At 36.5% G+C, this 22,338-nt stretch overlaps 1 protein-coding gene across 1 annotated transcript in view; it reads left to right on the top strand.

Moving 5' to 3' along the window:
- Positions 1-15,122, top strand: part of LOC116254205 (vacuolar protein sorting-associated protein 51 homolog) — a 30,943-nt gene extending 15,821 nt beyond the window's left edge. The window contains exons 9-21 of the mRNA XM_031629411.2: positions 1,165-1,265; positions 1,578-1,645; positions 3,361-3,434; positions 5,202-5,268; positions 8,140-8,255; positions 11,006-11,275; positions 11,403-11,519; positions 12,143-12,214; positions 12,315-12,365; positions 13,182-13,412; positions 13,496-13,672; positions 14,292-14,442; positions 14,611-15,122. Coding sequence (XP_031485271.1) covers positions 1,165-1,265; positions 1,578-1,645; positions 3,361-3,434; positions 5,202-5,268; positions 8,140-8,255; positions 11,006-11,275; positions 11,403-11,519; positions 12,143-12,214; positions 12,315-12,365; positions 13,182-13,412; positions 13,496-13,672; positions 14,292-14,387 — 1,440 coding nt within the window. The 3' untranslated portion in view covers positions 14,388-14,442; positions 14,611-15,122. The remainder of the gene's footprint in view (positions 1-1,164; positions 1,266-1,577; positions 1,646-3,360; positions 3,435-5,201; positions 5,269-8,139; positions 8,256-11,005; positions 11,276-11,402; positions 11,520-12,142; positions 12,215-12,314; positions 12,366-13,181; positions 13,413-13,495; positions 13,673-14,291; positions 14,443-14,610) is intronic.
- The last annotated feature ends 7,216 nt before the right edge of the window (positions 15,123-22,338 follow it).

The raw sequence follows: 22,338 nt of genomic DNA, 5'->3' as shown, positions 1-22,338 counted from the left end.
GAGAGAGAGAGAGAGAGAGAGAGAGAGAGAGAGAGAGTATGTTGTCAAAAGCATTGGGTGCAGTCTGTGTAGTTAATGAGCCTAGAGCCTAGGTGGGACTAGGCACATTAAGTGGTTCTTCTAGAAAAAATAAAACATATGCTATTTGACAATGCAGTGGAAGCAATCGTCTATAAAAAACCTAGCAATCGTCTGTAAAAAACCTATAACTATCATCTTATAACAATAAAACAATTTAAATGTACAGTAACACAAATACGTTACATATTTCATAACACGATAACAAACATAAGTAAACGTTTGAAAGCTCAAATTTAGTGAAGTTGAAATTAAATTTTACAATATATATCATAAAAAATCTGACAGGTAAATACCAAATGCTTTTTAATGTGATAGAACATCCAATCTTACCGTGTCCTAATTGTTAAATCTCTAATTCTAATTTCTAAAGCTAAATCCTGAAACAAAACATAAAGTACTAATTTAATTAACAGAAGATGCAACATATATCTTCAATATAATGACTTTCATGTTAACATTGTTCATCTTAAACTATCTCTTATTGTAATTGTAGAAAACAAGAAATAATATTAAGAAAAAGAATAACATAAAGATATTAAAGATATATCGGTATATGAATTGTAACTGTTAGTTCAAAGTTCAAACACACATACATGCATGCTCACACACAAAATTTGAGATACTTTTAATACCAAATCACATGCAATTGCAAAAAGTAAAAGAAAGTTCACAAAACAGAAGAAATGGAAAAAGATCTATCTCAAAAGAAGAAAAAAGAAGAGTATGTGAAAAACAACAAAATTTTTAGGCTGTCAAAAAAAAAAAAGAGCCTAGTCGACTGTGGAATTACCAAATTCTTCGCTTCTTGTTTAGTGATGGCTATTTTGTGTTGAGTTCTGTGTTGAAGTGGATGGTGATTTCTTTATTTTCCTTGTCTTGATAAAGCATCCTCCTGCATGTGGAAATGCAGAATGAAGGAGTAGGGTTTAGAAATCAAAGAGATTATTGTCATTGAATAACTGTTAGGATTATCTTTATAAGCATGATCCATGCCTCCAATTCTATCTTGTAATTTGAGCAAGTGTTGCCTTGTTCCAAATGCATGATAATTTAGTAACAATATTTATATGTATATGTTGTCAGGCATCCATTGGCGAGCTGGCCAAGACAGTTCGTGCTTATCGAGTGATTTTCCCTGATTCTGAAAGGCGCCTCATAGAAATAACTAAAGCCCTTTTCTCCAAGTATCACTTTACTGCTGCTTATTTTAGGCTGCACATGAATCAAATCCAAGGGAGATCTAAAAAATTGAGATACACATCTCTCCCCTAACATATTTTGGATCTTCAATCTTTGTCTAAGATCTGGCCTCTAAGTTGTCTCAGACATTGATGGGGGGACTCCATCTCCTATGCGTGCTCTGAATGAATTCAGTTCTTATCAAGCCTAGGGATTCTATGATCCTCCTTGGTCCCCCTTGGATTTGAAGCCCATACCATCATGGCCAAAAACATTCAAGGTCCAACTTGTGGCTTATTTGTTCCTCTTTGCTGTAGGCGTTTTGAAGCCACTCAGCAGGACATAAAGGAGAGTGTTACTGCGTCTGATCTTCTGACAATGCTCAGTAAGTACTTCATCCTTGAAATTTTACTCTTGACGATGTCTCGATGCCACTAATAATGCACATTTAATTTTTTAACCTGGTCATTTTACTAATCATAAGTGTTATTTTACTCTTGACGATGTCTCCATGTATGTAATTTTTTAAACAAGTGGCAGTCCCGAGTTTCCTAAATCACATTGGACATTTCTTGCTCATGATCCAGCATGGCCATGGATGTAGTAACTGTTTCTAATCAGATGTTTTTTCTCGAAATAAAATCATGTCCTTTTGACCCATAAAAATTTAAGAGCTGCTAATGTTTTACGTCCCTGATTCTCCTTTTTACACCTAGAATTATTGTGCTTTAGAGGTTCTCCTTTGTTAATGAACCATATAAATTGCATCCACCAAATTATTTTGGCAATTTAACCAATTAATCAAATGTTTAGAATGGGAAATACAAGCCATAGAAAACTTGGGCCATACCATTCTCTCTCTCTCTCTCTCTCTTTGTCTCTCTCACACACACACAAGCAAAATAAATCCACAAGTTCATGCATAAACCATTAGACCATTGCACTGATCTCTAAAATTCAAGCAAAATAATTGACAGAGCCTGAGTCATGGCAACTAAAAATGACAAAATTGTTCGTAATCCATAATAAAATTTCATCATGATCCTACCTCCACCTCTTTAGAAGGATCACATAATTCCATATTTAGAGGTTGTATTTCATTTTTGTCGTATAAATTAAACTCTTCAGCATTGATATCCAGATCTTGGTGCCTCCCTTCGGCAACACAATCAAAAAACTGTATTTATATAATGTCAAATAAATAGAAGAGCTTTTGATCTTATAGATTAAAAATAAGAAGAAACATATAAAAAGATACCTTATACATCTTCAGTTCATGAAAGCAACTGAAGGTTGGAAGACAAACCAAATCTTTTGCGTGGTTGCTTGTGAGTTGGTTTCTTTTTAATATTTTCAATATGTATGCCTTCCAATTTCATCCGTGGCATGAAGATATAGCAGGTTGAGCTAATAACCTGAAAGCAAGGTGTTGAAAATAGGTTATGCATGGCCATGTTTGACCCACCAAAGAATACATTGATACTCATCTCTATCTGCAATTGCAGTTATATCTTCTGAGTCGTATCTGTCTTTGATATCATGCATCCTATGTCTGATATAGAGCATTTGATTTTTTATCTTTCCCATGATTTCTTTTTATCTTCTGGGACTTCTGACAATCATCCTATTCTTGAGCTGCTTTCATGAATTATAAGCAAAAAAGCAGCTGTTGTTAGGGCTCATATTATGGTAAGAAGAGAGTATCCATTTTGGAACAGGTTCCCTTTTTGTCCATTTATCTTTCATTCAGAAACAGAGCATTGCTTGCAGTGGAGATCATAAACCTCGTGAACTACTAGACTGTTGTGGATGTTGTTCCTTTGCTGATAATGATTTTTTTTCAACTTGGATGTGCTACCATGAATTTTTTATACCAAATTATTAGTTTTTATAATTTACTTGTTTTTCTGTGAAACCTTGCTTCTTGTTCCATGAAGAGTTGAAGACTGTTAAAGTTTCTTTGCGGACTTTGATCTGGCTTCAGATTTCTAAAACACAAACACATTAATTCAAGTGTTTATTTCAAAAGTCCTCTTCATGTGTTTGGATTGGATTAGTTAGAGTTTTTATTCACACATTGTCTTATTTGGACATTTGCAGGGATTATTTGGACTGATGTGACATTGATGGATGAGGTTTTGCCTGAAGCAGCTCTCTGCATTTTTTCCCTAGAGGTCTCTTATTCTCACTCATGCATGCATGCACACAAACAAAATTGATAGAAAGTGTCTAAAATCCTCCTTTAGAGGCATTTAGGATACTCAGATGAGACTTCATGACAGGTCCATTGCGAAGCTTTGTGTAGGACAGGATGTCACTGTCAACATGGCTCACTTTTTTGTGTCACTTCTAGAGTTGGGTCAGAAAAGTGAGAAACAAATATGGAAGTTGACAGGCTGTGTCTTTAACACTTAGGCTTGCGTTCATATGCACCATCGATCTATCATACTTACAGGACAGACTACAGAATGTCTCAGTAGACATTTGGGCACTGTTGAAACAAAATAAACCCCCTTAGGTAATGCTTGATTGTTTGGATGAGTTACTAAGCACCGGAAAATACAGAATAACTGGTGTAAGGTGGCTGCCAAGAGCCATCCTAAACCAGCTTATGGTAGGTAGAGGAGTTACATTGTTCGATTGCTGGGCTGATGTTATGGAGGATTTCTTCCTTATGCTTGATTTGCAAGGATACTTATCCAAAACCAACTCCACCTCACTCGTAACAACTTAGTGCTAAACTCATACAGGAAATGATTGCATGATGGGCATTAAAGATGCTGGCTATTTGTTCTACCAAAAAATAAGTACCATCCCTTTTTGGAAGGTACTTCTTAATATGTCAGGAACAGGGCATGTTATGTGTTTCGTGAAATCTTCTTCAACAAGGTCATACAAGTTTGAGGTTGAGATCTCAATACCAACATCACCAAAAACTTGAAATCAGATTCAATAAGAGTACAGATCAAAGAACAACTAATCAAGTGATTTTAAAAAATGAACATCTGCCCAACTGTTTGCGAACCCAGCCACCAAGATCATCATTTCCCTCTCTCTCTCTAATCAGTGTTTCTCAATTCTACAGGTCAATTAAAAGACCAAGAGATGACAAACACACTAGAAAGTGAATAAATAAATGATAGAGGAGAAAATTTGAAAGAAAATGGCCTTTAATAAGTTCTCTGAAAATCTTGAGTGAAACAGAGCAGAAAAAATGTGCAAATGCACAGAGTTCAACCTACTGCCAGGTAGTCTTCTCTCCTGTTGAACAGAAAAACACACAAAGAACACAAATGTAACGTGTAAAACCCTCAACATGAGGAAAAAACCATGATGATAAGAGATGATTCCGTGGCCCACTTGCTGCCGGTCATTGTCTCTCTTAATTCTCATTCACATCGAAATTAGGGTTACACAGTTTACTTAAATAGGACTCAACATGGACTGCGGTTTGGGTCAGGTCCAGACCCGGACCCAGTCATACAAAACACGTCAACATCCCCCTTGACACCTGAATGAAAAAAGTTGGGACCTCTTGGGGTCCAACATTCTCCACTTGGTTTTCAGGATAAGGGGGGTAGAGTCCAGGATTTCCTCACCTCGGTGTCTCCCACACACACACACACACACACTGACATATATATACCCCAAAATTAGGTATCGCTTATCCTGAAGTTGCAATAAATCCTGCCTGTGTTTGATGCTTGCTTGTTTATAATATGGACATGCGTTGTCTGACGCATTTTTTCTTAACATGGAGTATAATCTCTCTCCCTCTCTCTCTCTCTCTCTCTCACACACAAACACACACACGTGCATGCATGCACTTCTCTGAAGCCTCAAATTGATAACCGTCTCATGTTATTGTTCTACATTATTGTGAAATCTTTCTTTTTGTCATTTGCTTCCTGTCTCATCCATTAACTTATGTAGCTCTGCAGGCAATTCGTTCTGTTGTGAACCAGTATGTCACCAGCTCATTCACTCGGCTATTGCATCAAGTTTCAGGTAAAGGTTTTATTTTGCTATTATATATATATATATATATATATATATATATATATATATATATATTACCATGAGCAGGTATGATGGTCCATTGCAGTAGTACAACTTGAGATGTCCTATTTTGGTGCAGTTCTGAGTCCTGCATGGACATTTTTTGCCTTTGAAATGCCCTTTTCCTGCCCATGTATGGAGACATAATATATATAGTTTTCTATTTACTAAGGAGGGAATTTTTTGACTTGATGAGACATTGCTTGGGCTATGCCATATCTTTTTTTTCTTCAATTGGGAAATGCAGTTCTACTTCTTATGTTTACAACTTTATGGATTAGATGCTGAGATTCTTATTGGTTGGACCCGGTTAATTCTGATTTTTCAATGAAATAAGGACACACTTTTGTCCTGTGGTTGCTTTAAGTTTGACCGTCTGTTTTGTTGAAACTTGAAAATATAAAAGCTCAGGTACAGTATGGCACTTGATTCTATAGAATTCACTATGACTGAGTTGTACATGGACTTGCCCAAAAGGGTATCATACCTGTGTCAGCACAGCGGGACATAGATGCGGACACGGGCGCATGATAGTCTTGCTGTGGACATGATTAATGATGTGTCGGGTTTGGGCGACACACTCATGGCCAATTTGGATTCGCTCTACTTTGGTTGAGTCCATTCTCGTCAACCTTTTAGAGTTAAAATTGATTAATATTTTAAAAAGTAACCATGAAAAAGGTCCAGTCCAACCCTCTTTGTTTCTCTTCCTCCTCCCAGCAGTGGCGACCTCCTCCAACTGCCACATCTCTCTCTCTCTCTCTATCTCTTGTACACATATTGAAGATGATAACAGGTCATTGCTGAGAACCCCTCTTGCTCACTATGCTATATCTTTCTGTCTTGGAACTGATCTCTCTCTCTCTCTCTCTCTCTCTCTGGTTTCAGAGATTCTAAATCTAAAAAATTGCTGAACTGAAAGCAATTTCAACTGTCTTAAGGAGACATACAACGAAAATTCTTAAGCTCAAGTCTGCTTAGTTTACATTTTAAGGAAACAAAACTGAAATTCATGTCTATTTTATGTAAATCAAAACATATTTTGACTATTTATCATTTTATTTTATTTTCAGTTTCTGTAGATAAATGCAATCCATTTTTATTGTGCATATTTTAGTATGTTGGTTGTTTTAAAATATGATATATAATTCGTGAATGCATTGTCTATTTGCTTAAATTTTATATGCATATATTTGTACACACTACAAACACAAGCAATAGCTATGTCCCTGCACTCAAGTTTTTGGTAAATGCTCCACACTTATGCCTGTACCCATGTGACATAGTTTTTGACTACATGTTTGTTATAAAACTAACCTGAGCATGTTTATATCATGATCACAAGTAACAGTCGTCGTGCATGTTGAATTCATGAGAAAGGTGAAGCTGGCCTAGGTTTCTTTGATGAATCATAGGACGACCTTAGCACTCAAGAATTTAAATATAAATAACAAAAATATGAAAAGAACTTTACTAGTAATGAAAGACACATGCAACTAATATAGAAAAGGAACATACAAATAAAAAATTAAATACTAAGAAACAGAAAACTGGTTAAACCAGTAGGCAATGAAAAGTAGCATGTTATTATGATATAGGTAATTTTTTTGTTCATCCATATAGTGAGATACCTAGATGCTTATAGAGGCTGTTACATGTTACCAGTTAGTTCAATCAGAAGGGGACATAGGGACATAAACAGTAAACTATTATATCCAGGATTGCTGAAAATGGGAATCAGATTGTGTTAAACTGAAAATGATGTTATAAATACTTGTGCATACCAACCAGTATTGGGTGAAATATTCTTCTTGGTTCCTTACCGAAAAAGGCAGGCTGATTTTGAACCTTGATTTTCTCTGCATTCAAAACTTACATTTTCTATTTTAAGCTAAAAATAACGATCAATTAACCCAAATTGTTGCAGTCTATAGAATTTTTTGTATCATTTTTGTTATGCAATTCACCTGAAGTTGCTGAAATAAATTCTGAACGATGAAAACTTAAAAAACTTTGGGATGAACACCCAAGAACGGGGTGTGTGTGTGTGTGTGTGTGTGTGTGGTGGGGGGAGAGAGAGAGAGAGAGAGAAACAAAAAGTTGACAAAACCCCCATTTTGAATCCAATGCATTCACATCCTTACCCATAACCACATACATTTATTTTCTATCGCTATTGGATCTCAAATCAACAGATGCTATGATCCATTTTTGTGCAATATTGCAGCATGTAGCATACTGCAGCCAACACTTACTGGGTCAGAAACAAAGGGGTCACGGCCATTCATTTTGGCAATGAAACAACTGTTTTAATGCATCTTAAATCACTATAAGAGGGGAAAAAATGTAGACCAGGCCTCAACTTGAGAGTAGAAACACTTCAAGAGTCACACTCTTGAAGATACCAGTCACTCGAAGAAATCACACAAGGGGAAACCTCAAACTAGAGCTGTGACACTTCTAATTAATCTCAAATGAGGTAAAAAACCAGACCTTAAAGGCCATACGAAGCAAGGGATTAGTTATACATCAAACTACGAGGAGTTTAAGATATATGACAGTACATACAAAAACATGTATGAATACTTAGACTAGAGCTAATTCTTAAATTTTAACAAAAAAGACATGCATCATGTTGGTATGTTTTGCTTAAGTCAACAGAGACAAAATACCAGTCGGAGTAAGCAAAAGTACTCGAGAGAAAAAGGACCAAATGACCACTATGGTCCTTCAACATCAGATTTAGTCATTGGTAGCTCTGTGAAGTGTGAAGGAAAATCTAGATGACAAGCAAGGCTAAAATCTTACTTTCATTTGCAGATCCCCTTTCAAAGATGGATAGTAGAGAAAAAGGGGCAATGCAAGAGAATCTACTACAGATTGCTTTGGAGAATAGCAAAAAGGCTGTGATGCAAGGAAGCATGGATCTCCTATTGGTACCTTCTCCCTCTCTTATATTATTTTCTCCCTTTTCAGTTAGCTGTATGGAAGTCAACTATCGGTGGCCTAAGCTTCATTTGATTGGACAGTGCACTTACATCTTTCTGCACTTATGCAATTTGTGTAATGTCTTATGGGGAGCATCGTTTAGTTTCTCTCCAGACATCATCAATCAGTCGATGGCTTAAATAAGAAAATACAAATAACTTGCACCAATGAGCAGTGCAGTTTGCGGAAATAGATGAGTACAGCTTCATTAATCTGTAATGTAAAAGCCAACAATACAATTACTTTACTTGCTTTATCTGCCATCAACTTTTGCATGAAAAATGAATATTCTATTTGTATGTACGATTGTAGAATTTGCTATTTGATGAAATGAGCACAAAGTGCAAACACATATTACTTGGATAAACAGTCTACCAACCTGTCCATGATAGAATAAAAGCCATTTTTTGTAGTTTTTGTTTTTTATGAAGTTTAAGTGGCTTTTCATATTCATCTGTACCTTATGGCCCTTGATGGATTCATCCTTGCATTGTTGCTATTAACAATTTTCCTGTACCTTTTACCAACTATTTTGCCAATTTTATGGAGTCCGCACTCTGGGCCATTCTCAAAGGGTTAGTGGTACAGGTTTATACTATTATATCATATGATACTAGAAAATCATTTAAAATTTGCAAGAAATAAAAATTTGGAAGTACCAAAAGTAGAAAAAGGAATTAAATCTTAGCATGCAATAAAATAAGAACAATTACACTATAGACTATTGGGTATGGATGTATTTTCTAAAACATTCAAGTTGCCCCCATATGAAAAATTGTGTTCCAACACCGCTGTAACTCAAAAATGTCAAATAAGAATACTGGTCACTAGCTACTAATAAAGTAAAGGTTATAGGTAATATATGTAGTCAACAGCATTAGGCAGGTGAAGCAGTGACCTTCAAAAATGCCTAGGTGGGACCTCTTCTGAGGCTTAGGCAGACTGAGAATCAGAACGTATAAACTGACACATAATGCCCAACACTTTTATGTTTCATATAATATTCTTTCTTGTGAATATAGTGACTAGTTGGCTGATGGTGACCAGCCAGCTAATCCTTGATCATTTAGCTGGCGGGGCCATGGTTCATTACAAGTTGACTCATTAGGTAGGTTCTTGGGTCTTAAGTGCATTTGCTACTCTTTTTCTTTGTCCTTTCTGTTGGTGCCTTTTTCTCTCTTTCTGTGTGTATATCTCACTTGGGCTATCACACTAACTATCCACTTATTTTTTGGTACTGGCCAACTAGTTAGTTCATTTAGCTACTTTTGTATATGTGTGTGGGTGTGTGAAGTAAGACCAGTCCCAAAATGTGATTGGATTTTCAAGTCAAATCACTTTCTCTTTCTAAGATCCACAATTGGTAGGGTGGAGAAGTGTGTGAAAAGGGAAAACGAAAAAGAAGGGGGAGAGAGAAAGATTAGGTGAGAGCTAAGTCACATGGGAATGGCTACAAACACGACAACTTTACAAAATATGGGTATGGAGTATGTCAGGATGTATATTTGTATGTATACAAAACCATCTCAAACCAACTATCCCTGACTAGTATGACCTAATCCTTTTATGACCTTGACCAACCTGTATCTGATTTCAATTTTTTCAACTTTAGATAATATTCAGCAATTTATAAGTAAAGAACTGCACTCTAGGTGGCTGCTTAGGTTCTGTAGACTAGGTAAAAATACCCTGCTCATCCACCTGGATGGTTACTTTCAACTACATAGCATACAAAAATTATTCTGAATTACATGAATTCAGACATAATGCCATGAATGATGTCAAAAGCATTAAGTCAATAAAATGCACCTAGGTGCCTGCCTAGCAGTCTAGGTTTTGTACTAGCGAGAACCAGGTTCATACATGCCCATGGAAGCTATGCAGGCTCCTAGATGCTCCTTTGACTGCATAGAAGATAGTCATTCTGAATTACATGATGTCATGAACTCAATACATGAATATCATGAATATGTTGAAACCATTATGTAGATAAGGTTTCTTTTCTTTTGAATCATTTCTTTCATTTGTATTTAATTCTGGAGCCTGGACCAACATACTTTTTTGCCTTCCTCACTTGTTTCAACCTCCATTTCTCTCTTGTTTTACCATTCAGAAAGCTTGGTTTTTCATTGACATATTCCTATTGCATCTTCTTGATTCTTATAGACACACACTTCGCACGCACAAATAGGCAGAGAAAGATTGTGTTGTCCCTATTTATCTCCTATCGAGGGGCTGCTGAATTGGTTTGCCCCTTTTCCGCCTGCATTTCAAAATACTGCTCTAGAGATGGATGCAGATTGCTCAAAATTGTTTTTGAAGAAACAAATTATGAAAAGCTGGTGCGTAATTTGGATTTTATGAGGAATTTAAAATTAATGGTATTAGCTTTCTCATCTTATTTAGACATCACGCCCATCTATATGGCTAGATTTTTGAAAAAAATGCTTTAAGACACTACGCGGTACCAATAGTGGATGCTTAATCTAATCTCCTTGCATATATATAAACTGGTTACAAGTCGCTGATCAATTCGATTGATCGTCAAAAATGTACGACGTGCTAAGTGACATGGGTGCAAGTGTGGGTATAGTGTATGAGTTTGGATGCAGCAATTTCAAAAAATGTGGCGATGAGGGTGCACTTTGTGCAGTTTTATCTTCTTTTTCTTCAAAACTACAAGTTTTCTCCTGTGCAGGACTTCCAACAGCTCCTGGATGACAACCTTGAATTACTAGCTAAACTGAAAGACTCTATTGTTGATTGGGTGCAAGAAGGTTTCCAGGACTTCTTTAAGGCCCTCAATGATAGGTCCATCCTCTTCTGTGGTGGCAACATACTGACAAAACGTAAAGATCAGAAATTGCCTGACGGATTACAAGGAGACAAGGTTCTTGCAGGACTTGTTCTTGTAATTGCCCAGCTCTCTGTTTTCATTGAACAAAGTGCAATTCCTAAAATCACTGAGGCAAGTTTTGAACCTTAATCTTTTTTGTCCATCTTCTTTTGGCGCTGTTTAGATAGCACTCTCAATTAATTCTGCTGCAAAGTTTAATCATTCTAAAAGATTTTCCTCTGCGACATCAAATATGCAGGAAATAGCTGCTCACTTTTCTGGTGGAAGTACCAGAGATTATGAAGATGGACCTGCATTTGTACCTACAGAGATATGCAGAATATTCCGTTCTTCTGGTGAAAAGTTTTTACACCTTGTAAGATTTACTTTCCTTTTTCACTTGAAGTCCAGCTCATCTAATATCAAAATTTCATGTGCATACAGACCGTGTCATAAGATCTTTCAGATAATTAAACCTGAAGCTCCTTATTGTAACACAATTAACCTTCATTCTTTCACGTAACTCTTATTTGTCTAAATTCAGTGGGATGTATTCCTTATGACATGAAGTATGCAATAGCATTGTGTTATCAACTTACTAATATTGACTAAAGAAAGTTAGCTTGACTTGTAGCATACAATTACAGGAATGTACTAGATGTGGAGAGCATGACTGGTTTTGAAGGATGCAGATAACACCTCTTCTCCAATTTGTCCATTAAATAAATCGCTTTAAATTTACACAAAAAAGGATAAATAGCTGGAAGGCTCAAAGTTTATTATTTATTATGCTGCACAGTTTCAACTGTTAAGTTTGGTATTTGTTACGTGCATATTAGTTGATTTTTTAATTTTGGTGGATTTTTTTGAGAAAAGGATATGAGGACATGTTGGGACTGAAATCAATTCAAGAAATGTAGAAGGTTCATGATGATTAATTTGTTTCACTGAGGCCTAAGTAGTTCAAATTCTCTTTCTTACCTTTGTCATCTTCTGCAGTATGTCAATACAAAAACACAGAAAATATCTCTGCTTCTGAAAAAGCGGATTACCACACCAAATTGGATCAAGGTAATTGAAATGCATCAACCTTTTTTCTGCCTGAAGGATGAAAAGAGAAGTCATGTTATGTTCAGGCACTTATTTCTTCATAATTGGTAATTTTACACAGCATAAGGAGCCCAGAGAAGTTCACATGTTCGTAGACCTGCTTCTTCAAGAGGTAAATCATACGTTGTGCTCTTTAAGCTAAAGTTACTTGGCTTCCAGTTTTTTTTTTTTCTTTTTTTTTAATATTTGGTGTTATAGTGACATGTACTATCTTCCATGCCCTGTGGGCCTGTACTGTAGCACATAGATCATAATGGCTAAATTTGGCTCTGGCTTACCAATTAATTTTTGGGTTTTTGGTTTCTGTATTATTATTATTTAGGTCTTTTCAAAGTTCTTGCAATATACAGGAGATAAGGCATATCTAATCATGGAGCTTCCAATGGAGCAATCATAATCTTCTCAGAAATTACTTGAGCTTAGTTCCTGAGTGGAAAATGTTATTGTTTTAGTAAGATGAAACATGACAAGGATGGTAAAATGGAAACATTCAAGAACCATAAACTATAGATACAAATTTGTATCATCAGCGCCTTATCTATAGTACATGGATATACTTTAGGAATTCTCTTTCTCCATTCTGGATGTCCTTTGTAATGACATAGTCTTGCCAGGTATAGAGGTAGTGTTTCCAATCAATAGTAGTCCATCATTGTCAATTTTATGTTATGTTGTAACAAGTTACAAAAGAATTTAGTCAATTTGATTGGTCCTTGATCTTGCACTTTGCATGTTCTGAAAAGAAGGGAGAAGAATATTCATGTCAGTAGTATTTATTGGTAATATACATGTTGTAGAAGTAAGAATATAGTATTAAATTTTTGAGAAACTATTTTTGTAACCTAACTGGGAAAATTCAAGTTTCTTCTCTGAATGTATGAGTAGATGATATGCCATCATTGATAATCATATATTTTCCTGTTCCCAGCTGCAAGCTGCAGAAAGCGAAGTCAAGCAGATTTTAGTTCGCTGCTCAACGCCAAAGCATCATCGCTCTGACAGCACTGGTAGTGCAAATTCCTCTCGCAGTAACCCTCTTCGGGACGAAAAAATTAGCAGGTCGAATACACAGCAAGTTCGAAGCCAACTGCTTGAAAGTCATCTTGCTAAGCTTTTAAAGCAAAAAATGGAGATCTTCACAAAAATTGAGTTTACGCAGGTAATATGCAACTGATTTCTGGATATGTTATTGAATATAGGCATGTCCATGTAAAAAATATAAATGCTTTTGCTCGTTTACAGGAGTCAGTGATCTCAACCATTGTGAAACTCTCCTTGAAAAGCTTTGTACAGTTTGTGAGACTCCAGACTTTTAACCGCAGTGGATTTCAGCAAATCCAGTTGGACATTCAGTTCCTTCGAGCGCCTCTTAAAGAAATTGCTGATGATGATGCAGCTATTGATTTCCTACTTGATGAGGTACTTTATTGAAATTCCAAGCTTCACAAATTACCAACTAAGCAACGCTTCTGGCAAGGGTACATAGCGTACTGGTTTAGAGGTTGGCCATTGCATTCATAAAAAGATAAATACATTTTTCCAGTATGCTGTAACTGTTATCATTGTTTCATGTTGGAGTTTTGCCTTTTAGCAACATTCTAGAATTAGCAGGAAGATGAAGATGATTTTGAGGGAAAGCATTCAATATACCATAGATGCCAACAGCTGGCTGCTAGCAGTTATGTTTGCAGCTAAAACTAATGAATAAATGATTTCCCTTCTGAAAATAAGTTGAATACATTGCCCCATGTGGACTGCCAAGGTGTTAGATTTATCTACTTTAGTTCTCATGGAAATGGTATGGTACAATATAAAAAAAAGACAGGTGTTGTATCCCGGAAATTAGTTCTATTTAGATGTTAGCTACATTTTGATGAGAACCTTTTAGTTTTGTTATTTTGACTTGATTTTGAATGAAATCTCTATCCCTAGGTGATTCTTGGTGTGCATCATTTGGATGCTCGGCTGAAAGCCTGAATCAGTTATGAATGTTTGTCGTGCTATTTTTGTCAACTACTTTCTTGTTCCAAATTTGCAGGTCTGTGTGGCAGCTGCAGAACGTTGTCTTGATCCAATTCCTCTAGAGCCAGCTATTTTGGAGAAACTGATCCAGGCAAAATTGTCCAAGAGTTGATCGATGGATCTGATGGTTTGAAAAATATCCGATGCATTATTCTGCGGGCCAACAGGTGGTCATTCGCACACTGGCCTGTGCATGCTTCACTGTCACCACTTTTCTTCTTTATTTCCCAAGATCATGCGTACAGAATTTTGTTAGGGATAAAAGTCTTCCACAAAAATTTACATTTTCTGAGTTTTCCTTTTACATGACGTAAAACATGCCTTGCTGTATGCAGCTTGTGTGGACCTCTGTCAGAGGAGCTTGGCAGTTCGTTTGTGTTCTCTTGGGTAATACGGCATTGAAAACTGAGCTCTTTCCATCACATGCTCATGGTCTTACCGTGCGCAGACCTTGCAGGCAGGTTCTTCTAGAAATTCATGAATAAAATGTAACTGCCACGTTGTGATGGGAAAGTCCCAACTTTCTTCTCAAAATTGAATTGAGAAGGCTTTTGTTACTTAATGGGAGATACTGCTCAAGGAAAATGTACGTGATAATTTCATATATACTTGTATAGTGCACGCAGTGCTTGTTGGTTGTTCCAGGTTTGTATAGTTACCGGCTTAGGTTTTTGACATTGTACATTCGGGTTATGGAGCTTGTTAGAAACTTCCAAGGCAGTTCAGTACTATCTTTTACTGTACTGTGGTGAGTACATGACATTTTCTTTCGTTTTTCTTTTCTTTCTTTCTTTGTATAAACAAGCTATGGTTGGACCACATGGCAATGGCATATTGAATTTCTTCATATTGAAGTTCTCAAGTCCAACCCCCGGTTGGTGATTGAAATTCTTGTTGGCAAAAGGTATGCTGTTTTGGTCAATCTCTTTTTCACTTACAGGTTAATGAAATATAATTTCGACCTCTTTCTTATAAACATTGTCGTCCAGGCTCTGTTTGCTAATGAACAGTTGGAGTGAGAATTATGCATTTAGAAGATGGCAGCTGCTAATATGTGTTTGCCCAGTGTGTGACTCAGTAAGTTTGTGGTGCAAATATGCAGCGGATACGTTCTCTTTTCATTTCTAAATTCTACACAGGCTTGCGATTTGACATTTGGGCTGGCCCAAAAAAAATTTCTTTCAACTCCATCGACGGAAGCAGTACATGCATGAACAGTGTGTGGAGATGATACTCTCTTTCTCCTAGTGGGCTGCCGTAGTGATGCAAGCCTTATTTAGGCCTGCTTTTAGGATTCGAGGGTGACATTCGGCCAGGGGCGGTAGGACTGCCTTGTAGTCATGGTTGGGTGTGGCCACACTCACAAGAGCAGCAACTTGGGCTCGCTATGCTTTTGATTGTTGGAAGATTCTTCAATTATAAGTTGTTGGCTCAAGTTTCAGCATGATGCGAGTATAAAAAGGGAGATGAGACACTTGAAAGCCGTAAATTGAGTGTCAAACAAATGGTGTGCGTAGAAGCCGATTCTATTCGATGCACAGTCAACCAAATTAAAAAGATTGTAATTCCTTTGTTTGGTTGAGTCGTGTAATATCTTGTTGGAAAGATAATTTCAAGACCTTTTCAATGAGTATAGGCATGCAAGGATCCGACGCCGTTAACTTAGGATGATTTGCTGGAAAAGCATGCTTGAAACTAGTTTCTAAAAATGAGAACAGTTTTCAGATGAATCAATGATAACTCTCTCGTTCTTGAAGACTCTCTTGTTCGGACTCCAATTGAGGCATGTGATATCTCGTTGGAAAGCTACTTAATGGGTAGACTCGTAAAGGTCTGTTTTGTTTCTGCTGAATAGGATGTATAGATCTTCGGATGGGCTGGATTTTGTGTTGACAGAGTAGATCAGGGCCTAGGTTGCACGATCCCATAGAAGAGCTCTGCGTCAAGGGTAGAGTTGTCGACGGAGTGGATGTATGGTCTCGGAGAGCTCCGCGTCAAGGGTGAAGTTGCAATGCACGGACCTAGCCCGGATAGTCGTGGACTGTTGGCACATGGTTTGGCATTGGGGACAGAGAAAAGAGGGTGGTACTACCCGGATGGCAAAGAGGGTGGTGGTACCCAGATGGCTGCAGCGAACAGTAAACAACAGCAGCAAATCCGGCGATTGGCAGTGGCTCTTGATAGGACATGCAAGGCATGATGAAACCTGAGAGAGAGAGAGAGAGAGAGATCTAATACTGAACTTTCATTCTTCAGATTGCACAAGTCTAACAATGAACAAAGGCAATGCTTACATAAGCACAGAGATGCCTGGCCTTTGCAAGGAAACAATTCAAAAACTAACTTCAAATTTGGAATTCCCTTCTAAAGAGGTTTCCTAGTCACGGCGGCGTCAATTAAGGAGGGGTTCGTTCCCAGAACATGTACAGATCTGGCACACAAAGGAGAGGGTATCGCACAAGCTGTTGTTGTGTTCGGTTCGCTCATAGCATAGGTGGCATGTGTTCGGCTGAAGTGGCACTCTAAAAATGGCATGAGTGGTTGGCTCACATGAAGACCATATGGAAACTCTGCTGGCAGTGCATGGGAGGTGGGCGCCAGCATGTGGGGGTCACCCAAATGTCCCAAATCTGGTTGAGGTGGCGACCTGCATGGAGCTGAGCGCTGGGTCATACCAAGTGCTGTTGTCTGGACCAGAATGCGCACTAGCTCGAGTGGGCTTGAACTTGGCGCACCAGCTTGGTTTCGGACTACTTGGGTTGCCCACACCAGTATCTTAAACGTTATATATATAAAAGTGTTCCACCAAATTTGAGTATTTTTAAACAAATGTCCCACTAACGAATTTTTCTGACTCCGCCGCTAACTTGGGTCCGACTTTCTGAGGTGCTGGTATTATTGCTGTGGTGCATCCGGATGTGGGCCGAGCTGCTCTCGGCTAATACTAGTGCGAGTGCCTGCGAGTTAGCCTCCTTTCGATCTCAAGGACGGTGGTTGGCCAATGGAGGCTGGCTGTGTTGCATGAAGGACGTGGGTGCTTACTGAATCGGTAGTTTCACCGATTCAACTCCCCATTCGATTCTGACGACACTCGGTGCAGCTAGCTCTTTCGTATTTAACTTCACTTATACACGTAAAATGTACAGTTTAATGTCCAAAACCGTACATTAAAAAAAAAATCATGAAATTAACAAATTTGCATTCTCATCTTTCCTGAGCCCGTAAGTAGTTGTTTCATATTTAACCTCACTTATTCACGTAAAAAATGTATAGTTTAATGTCCAAATCCATACATTCAAAAAAAAAAATCATGAAAATAACAAATTTACATTCTCGTTTTTCTGAGCCCCTAAATTTTATGTAGACGTTAGATTTTTCACAATTTTTTTTTTTGTGTTTGAACTTTCTAGTATTTTTTGTTAATATAACTCTTTTAGTTATTCAACTTTTTTTTAACCTTAATATGCATAGTATAGTTGATTGGATTGGTGGCAAGGCAAAGGACTGGCAGGGGCTTACCCTCCCCTTGGATTTTAAAAAATTAAAAAAATATACATGTAATTTTCAAAAATTTTTGTCTAACCTTTATAATAAAATTTATAAAATTCTATTTTGACCCTTGTTAAAATTTTGAAACTATAATTCAACACTTGCAACGACAGCTCCTGCTAGTGGCACATTCACTAGTTTGATTCTTATATAAATACTCCTATATCATAGGGGGCTTTAAAGAATGCGAACATAAGTTGTCTTCATATTAGGTACTGATGCAATCTTGGACTTAATGGAATTAGTAGCGGAGCTATTTGTGGGCTGGTGTGGCCGCTACTTCCGCCAACCAAAGTCCTTGAAAAATTTTATTACAAAGTAGCTTGATTTGGGTTCTCGTCCGATGTAGTGCCCACTCTAAGCTCACAGTAGGCTCTGTAAGCACCAAACCTATTAAAGCTTCGCTTAGTACCATTTTGATAAAAATTTCTGGCTCTACTACTAAAATTATGAAATTGGAAGGCTCTATAGGCACCAAACCTATTAAAGCTTTGCTTAGTGCCATTTTGATAAACATTTCTGGCTCCGCTACTAAAATTATGAAATTGGAAGGCTTTATAAGCACCAAACCTATTAAAGCTTCGCTTAGTGCCATTTTGATAAACATTTCTGGCTCCGCTACTAAAATTATGAAATTGGAAGGCTTTATAAGCACCAAACCTATTAAAGCTTCGCTTAGTGCCATTTTGATAAACATTTCTGGCTCCGCTATTAAAATTATGAAATTGGAAGGCTCTATAAGCACCAAACCTATTAAAGCTTCGCTTAGTGCCATTTTGATAAACATTTCTGGCTCCGCTACTAAGACTATGAAATTGAAAGGCTCTATAGGCACCAAACCTATTAAAGCTTCGCTTAGTGCCATTTTGTTAAAAATTTCTGGCTCCGCTACTAAAATTATGAAATTGGAAGGCTCCAAACCTATTAAAGTTTCGCTTAGTGTCATTTTGATAAAATTTTTTGGCTCCGCTACTAAAATTATGAAATTGGAAGGCTCTATAAGCACCAAACCTATTAAAGCTTCGCTTAGTGCCATTTTGATAAAAATTTCTAGCTCCGCTACTAAAATCATAAAATGAAAGATCTTCGACACTTTTTTCAGCAGTAATTGTAATTATCTGCATCGGCAGTCCCGCTTCATTGGGAAACTGCCACGTCATCAATTATGATGATGTGGACTTAATCTTTTGGGTCCCACCTTTTTTTTTTTTGTAAAGGTGACGTGGACGCCACCCACGATTTTGGTGCCTACATAATCTAAGTGAGGTTCGGTGGGAGGTTGAGTCGTGTGGGTCCCAACCAGATCTTGTCATATATATCCGGAATCACTTCGACGAGGAATCCCACTAAAAATTCGGTTCCTTTGATTACCAATGCATGCTTTGGATTTGCCGACAAAAATCAAAGAGATTTGTTTGGGGAAATTTTGTTTTTGGGTTTTTGTTTCTATAATTTCATTTCAAAAGAAAAAATATTATCTTTTGTGACTTTTTTTTTTTGTAGTATTTGGTTTAAATTGAAAAGAAATTATGTTGCTTAAAATGGTAACAATGTGATCTAATGTTGGAAAGTGGCATTGGTTCTTGTTAGGTCAACATTTTTAATTTGAATATGATATCTCATTGAACCAACCCAAAAAAATTAGATATGAAAAAAAAATTAATATCTGATAAAGAAATGAGATCGGATTCGGGTTTAAGAAATGACATCCAATTGGATTTGGATTTGAATTCAGATATACAAAAATATCTGATCGGATTTATTTTTAGACAAGTATCTTATATTTAATGCTCTTACATTTTTTGTTCAAAAATTGGATTCAGATTCCGATATAAATATAAAAATCAGATTTGAATAGGATTTGAAATGTGAAATCAGATTAGGATATGAATCTTATTTATTGGTAGTTGAATCTGAATTCAAATCCAATATGTGAATATCCAAAAAAACATACAAGGTTAAAGGTATATCCGATTCCAATCTGATTTATTGGCATCCCTACTCTAATGTACTATCTCGTGTCACATAGTCATGACATATTACATGCTCGCCAAAGTTGTCGCTTAAATGAAGTCTAACTTTTTTAAAAACATGAACAAAAGGTAGGGTACTAATAAACAAATGTTAATAAATATTTTCAAAAGATATATTTTAAGAGTCACTGTTATTAAAAGCGCCATCACTGGTAGCAGTAAATGATTAAATATAAATGATTAGAAGCCCAAGTCGGCCCGACACCCGAAACCTGAGCTCGGGCTCACCATGCCCGGCTCAATTAAAATAAAAGAAATATTTTTAAAATATAAAATAAAAATTCTTGAATATAAAATATATTTTTAATAATAAAATATATATTATTATTAAATAAAATGATAAAAAAAAAATAATCGAACCAAATCGAACCCCATCGGGCTGTCCCGGGCCAACCCGATATCTTACTGGGCCAGCCCGGGCCGCTTTTTTTGGGCTCATTGCTAAGGCTTAGTTTTATTCATCCACCTTTTATAATATAGAAGAGTAGTGCCTATGGAAATTCAATCTAACTAACAACCAGACTTTAGACTTTCACTGATATACCAATCTAATCAACCAAAGTAAATGAGAAAGAAAGAAAGACTACTTTAAAATGAATGAAAAGCAGTTTTCTGTACCCAACTCAAAAAAAGTTTTGCATGTGAGACAATCTCAAAGTGTCATCACAACTCACTTCTAAATGAGATATGCATATCACTTTTGGCTTTGCTTTATTTTTATTTTAATAAAACAAGTTGGGAAGTGTCCACGTGGAATTCGAGCCCGAAACACGATGGGGTCGGGGTTCAATTCAGGTGTCTAATCATATCGGGCATGTGTGACGACATCCTACTAGGCACCAAAAGGGGTAGAGTGGGTGGATGAAATAATAAGATCATGTTTCTTCTAATAAATATAGATCCTCAAGAATATGTCTAATCATATTTTGTTGCATAAAAAAAAGCCTAATGAGACCCACCATTCAAACCTCTCATTCCATCTTATCTACTTTTAGTAGGCCCTAAGCCGACAAATTGCGGAGTTTAATCTTAAAAGAGGCATTAAAAGCATGCCCTAGTATTATTAAAACTGGATCTGAGAACGCAAACCACAAGTAGGAATGTCAATAGATCTGATTTTGAGACTTGCATTTATAATTGATTAGATAGTTTATTACATAACTAAAGAATCGTTTTGGGCATGAACCGATACGTACGGGCTGATACGATACGCTAATCGTTTCACACAAATTTAATTAACTTTAGACAAAAAGAATATTCTGACACGAAACTTTGAGTTAACAAATTAACATGCATAAGTTTTAATTTTTTTTGTCATAAAATTATATGTATTTTTTTTTTTTAAAGCATTGTATGCACCTCAGGTAAAAATTTCTAGCTTTAGATTCCAAACAAAAATGTTCAGCAGCGGCCAAACAGCCCAGTTTCCGGCAGTCAAATCTTATCCCCATAGACACAAAGGCATAGAACATGAAAGAAACAAGAACACGTGTGTTACAATGGCCGAGACAAAGAGTCGCAAGGATAAGATAACTCCAAAAACTCGTTCTCAGTTCTAGACACTAGCTCGAGATGATCCACGAATGGCAGATTATAGCAACAAGTGTAAGTGCCACTACACTAACACTTTGAAAGCTAAACTAGTGACAAATTGTCTCCTCCAGAACTTTTGAGTAAGGATATGCTGGCATAATTCTTCACAACAAAAAGTAAACTTTGCATGTGTAAGCTCGTCTATGCAAGCGCACCCCACACACACACACACACTTATTTATATATATATATATATATATTATAAATACCAGAACACTTTGGTAAGAAACTAAAACCAGACTTACTAAAATTAACTATTAAAGTTTTTTTTTTTTTAAATCTAACCATGTAATGTGATTTGATGAAAAACATGTATTAAGTTAGTCAATTTTTGCATTGATAATATTTATATAATAAGCAAAAAAAAAAAAGAATGGCTGTTATAGTATCAAAATTGTGATAGAAGGAAAATCGGTTTTCCTTCATACTAAAATAACTTAAACTGATATATACTAAATCAGTGATTATAAACACAATAGATGTTTTAAATAATTTTTAACATAAATTTTGAGTGCCGACATGGCGTGGTGCAGTTGCGGAGCAAAAAAAATTTAACAAGAGGGGCACTTGTTTAGAAATATTTATATTTAAACGGGCACTTATATATGAATAAAAGTACTATATATATATATATATATATAACGAATTGTTTTATTAGCTGAGTTTTTGCATGTTAGTTATAAATATTGCAAAAAAATGTTCATGGGCATATTTTTAGCTGTTAATAAAGTTGTTTAACTTCCATGAATTGAGAATATGAATATAAACAACAAAAAAAAAAAAAAAAGTATTTAGCGAGTGAAAGGCGCAAGTACAGGAGCAAATGAGACTTGGAATCATGGGACGGAGGAAACCACGTGAACCCAATCATTGAACTGTAACATCTAA

Source organism: Nymphaea colorata, chromosome 5 (genome assembly GCF_008831285.2).
Source record: "Nymphaea colorata isolate Beijing-Zhang1983 chromosome 5, ASM883128v2, whole genome shotgun sequence".
NCBI classification, from domain to species: domain Eukaryota; kingdom Viridiplantae; phylum Streptophyta; class Magnoliopsida; order Nymphaeales; family Nymphaeaceae; genus Nymphaea; species Nymphaea colorata.
This window is presented reverse-complemented; position numbering and strand designations above follow the sequence as displayed.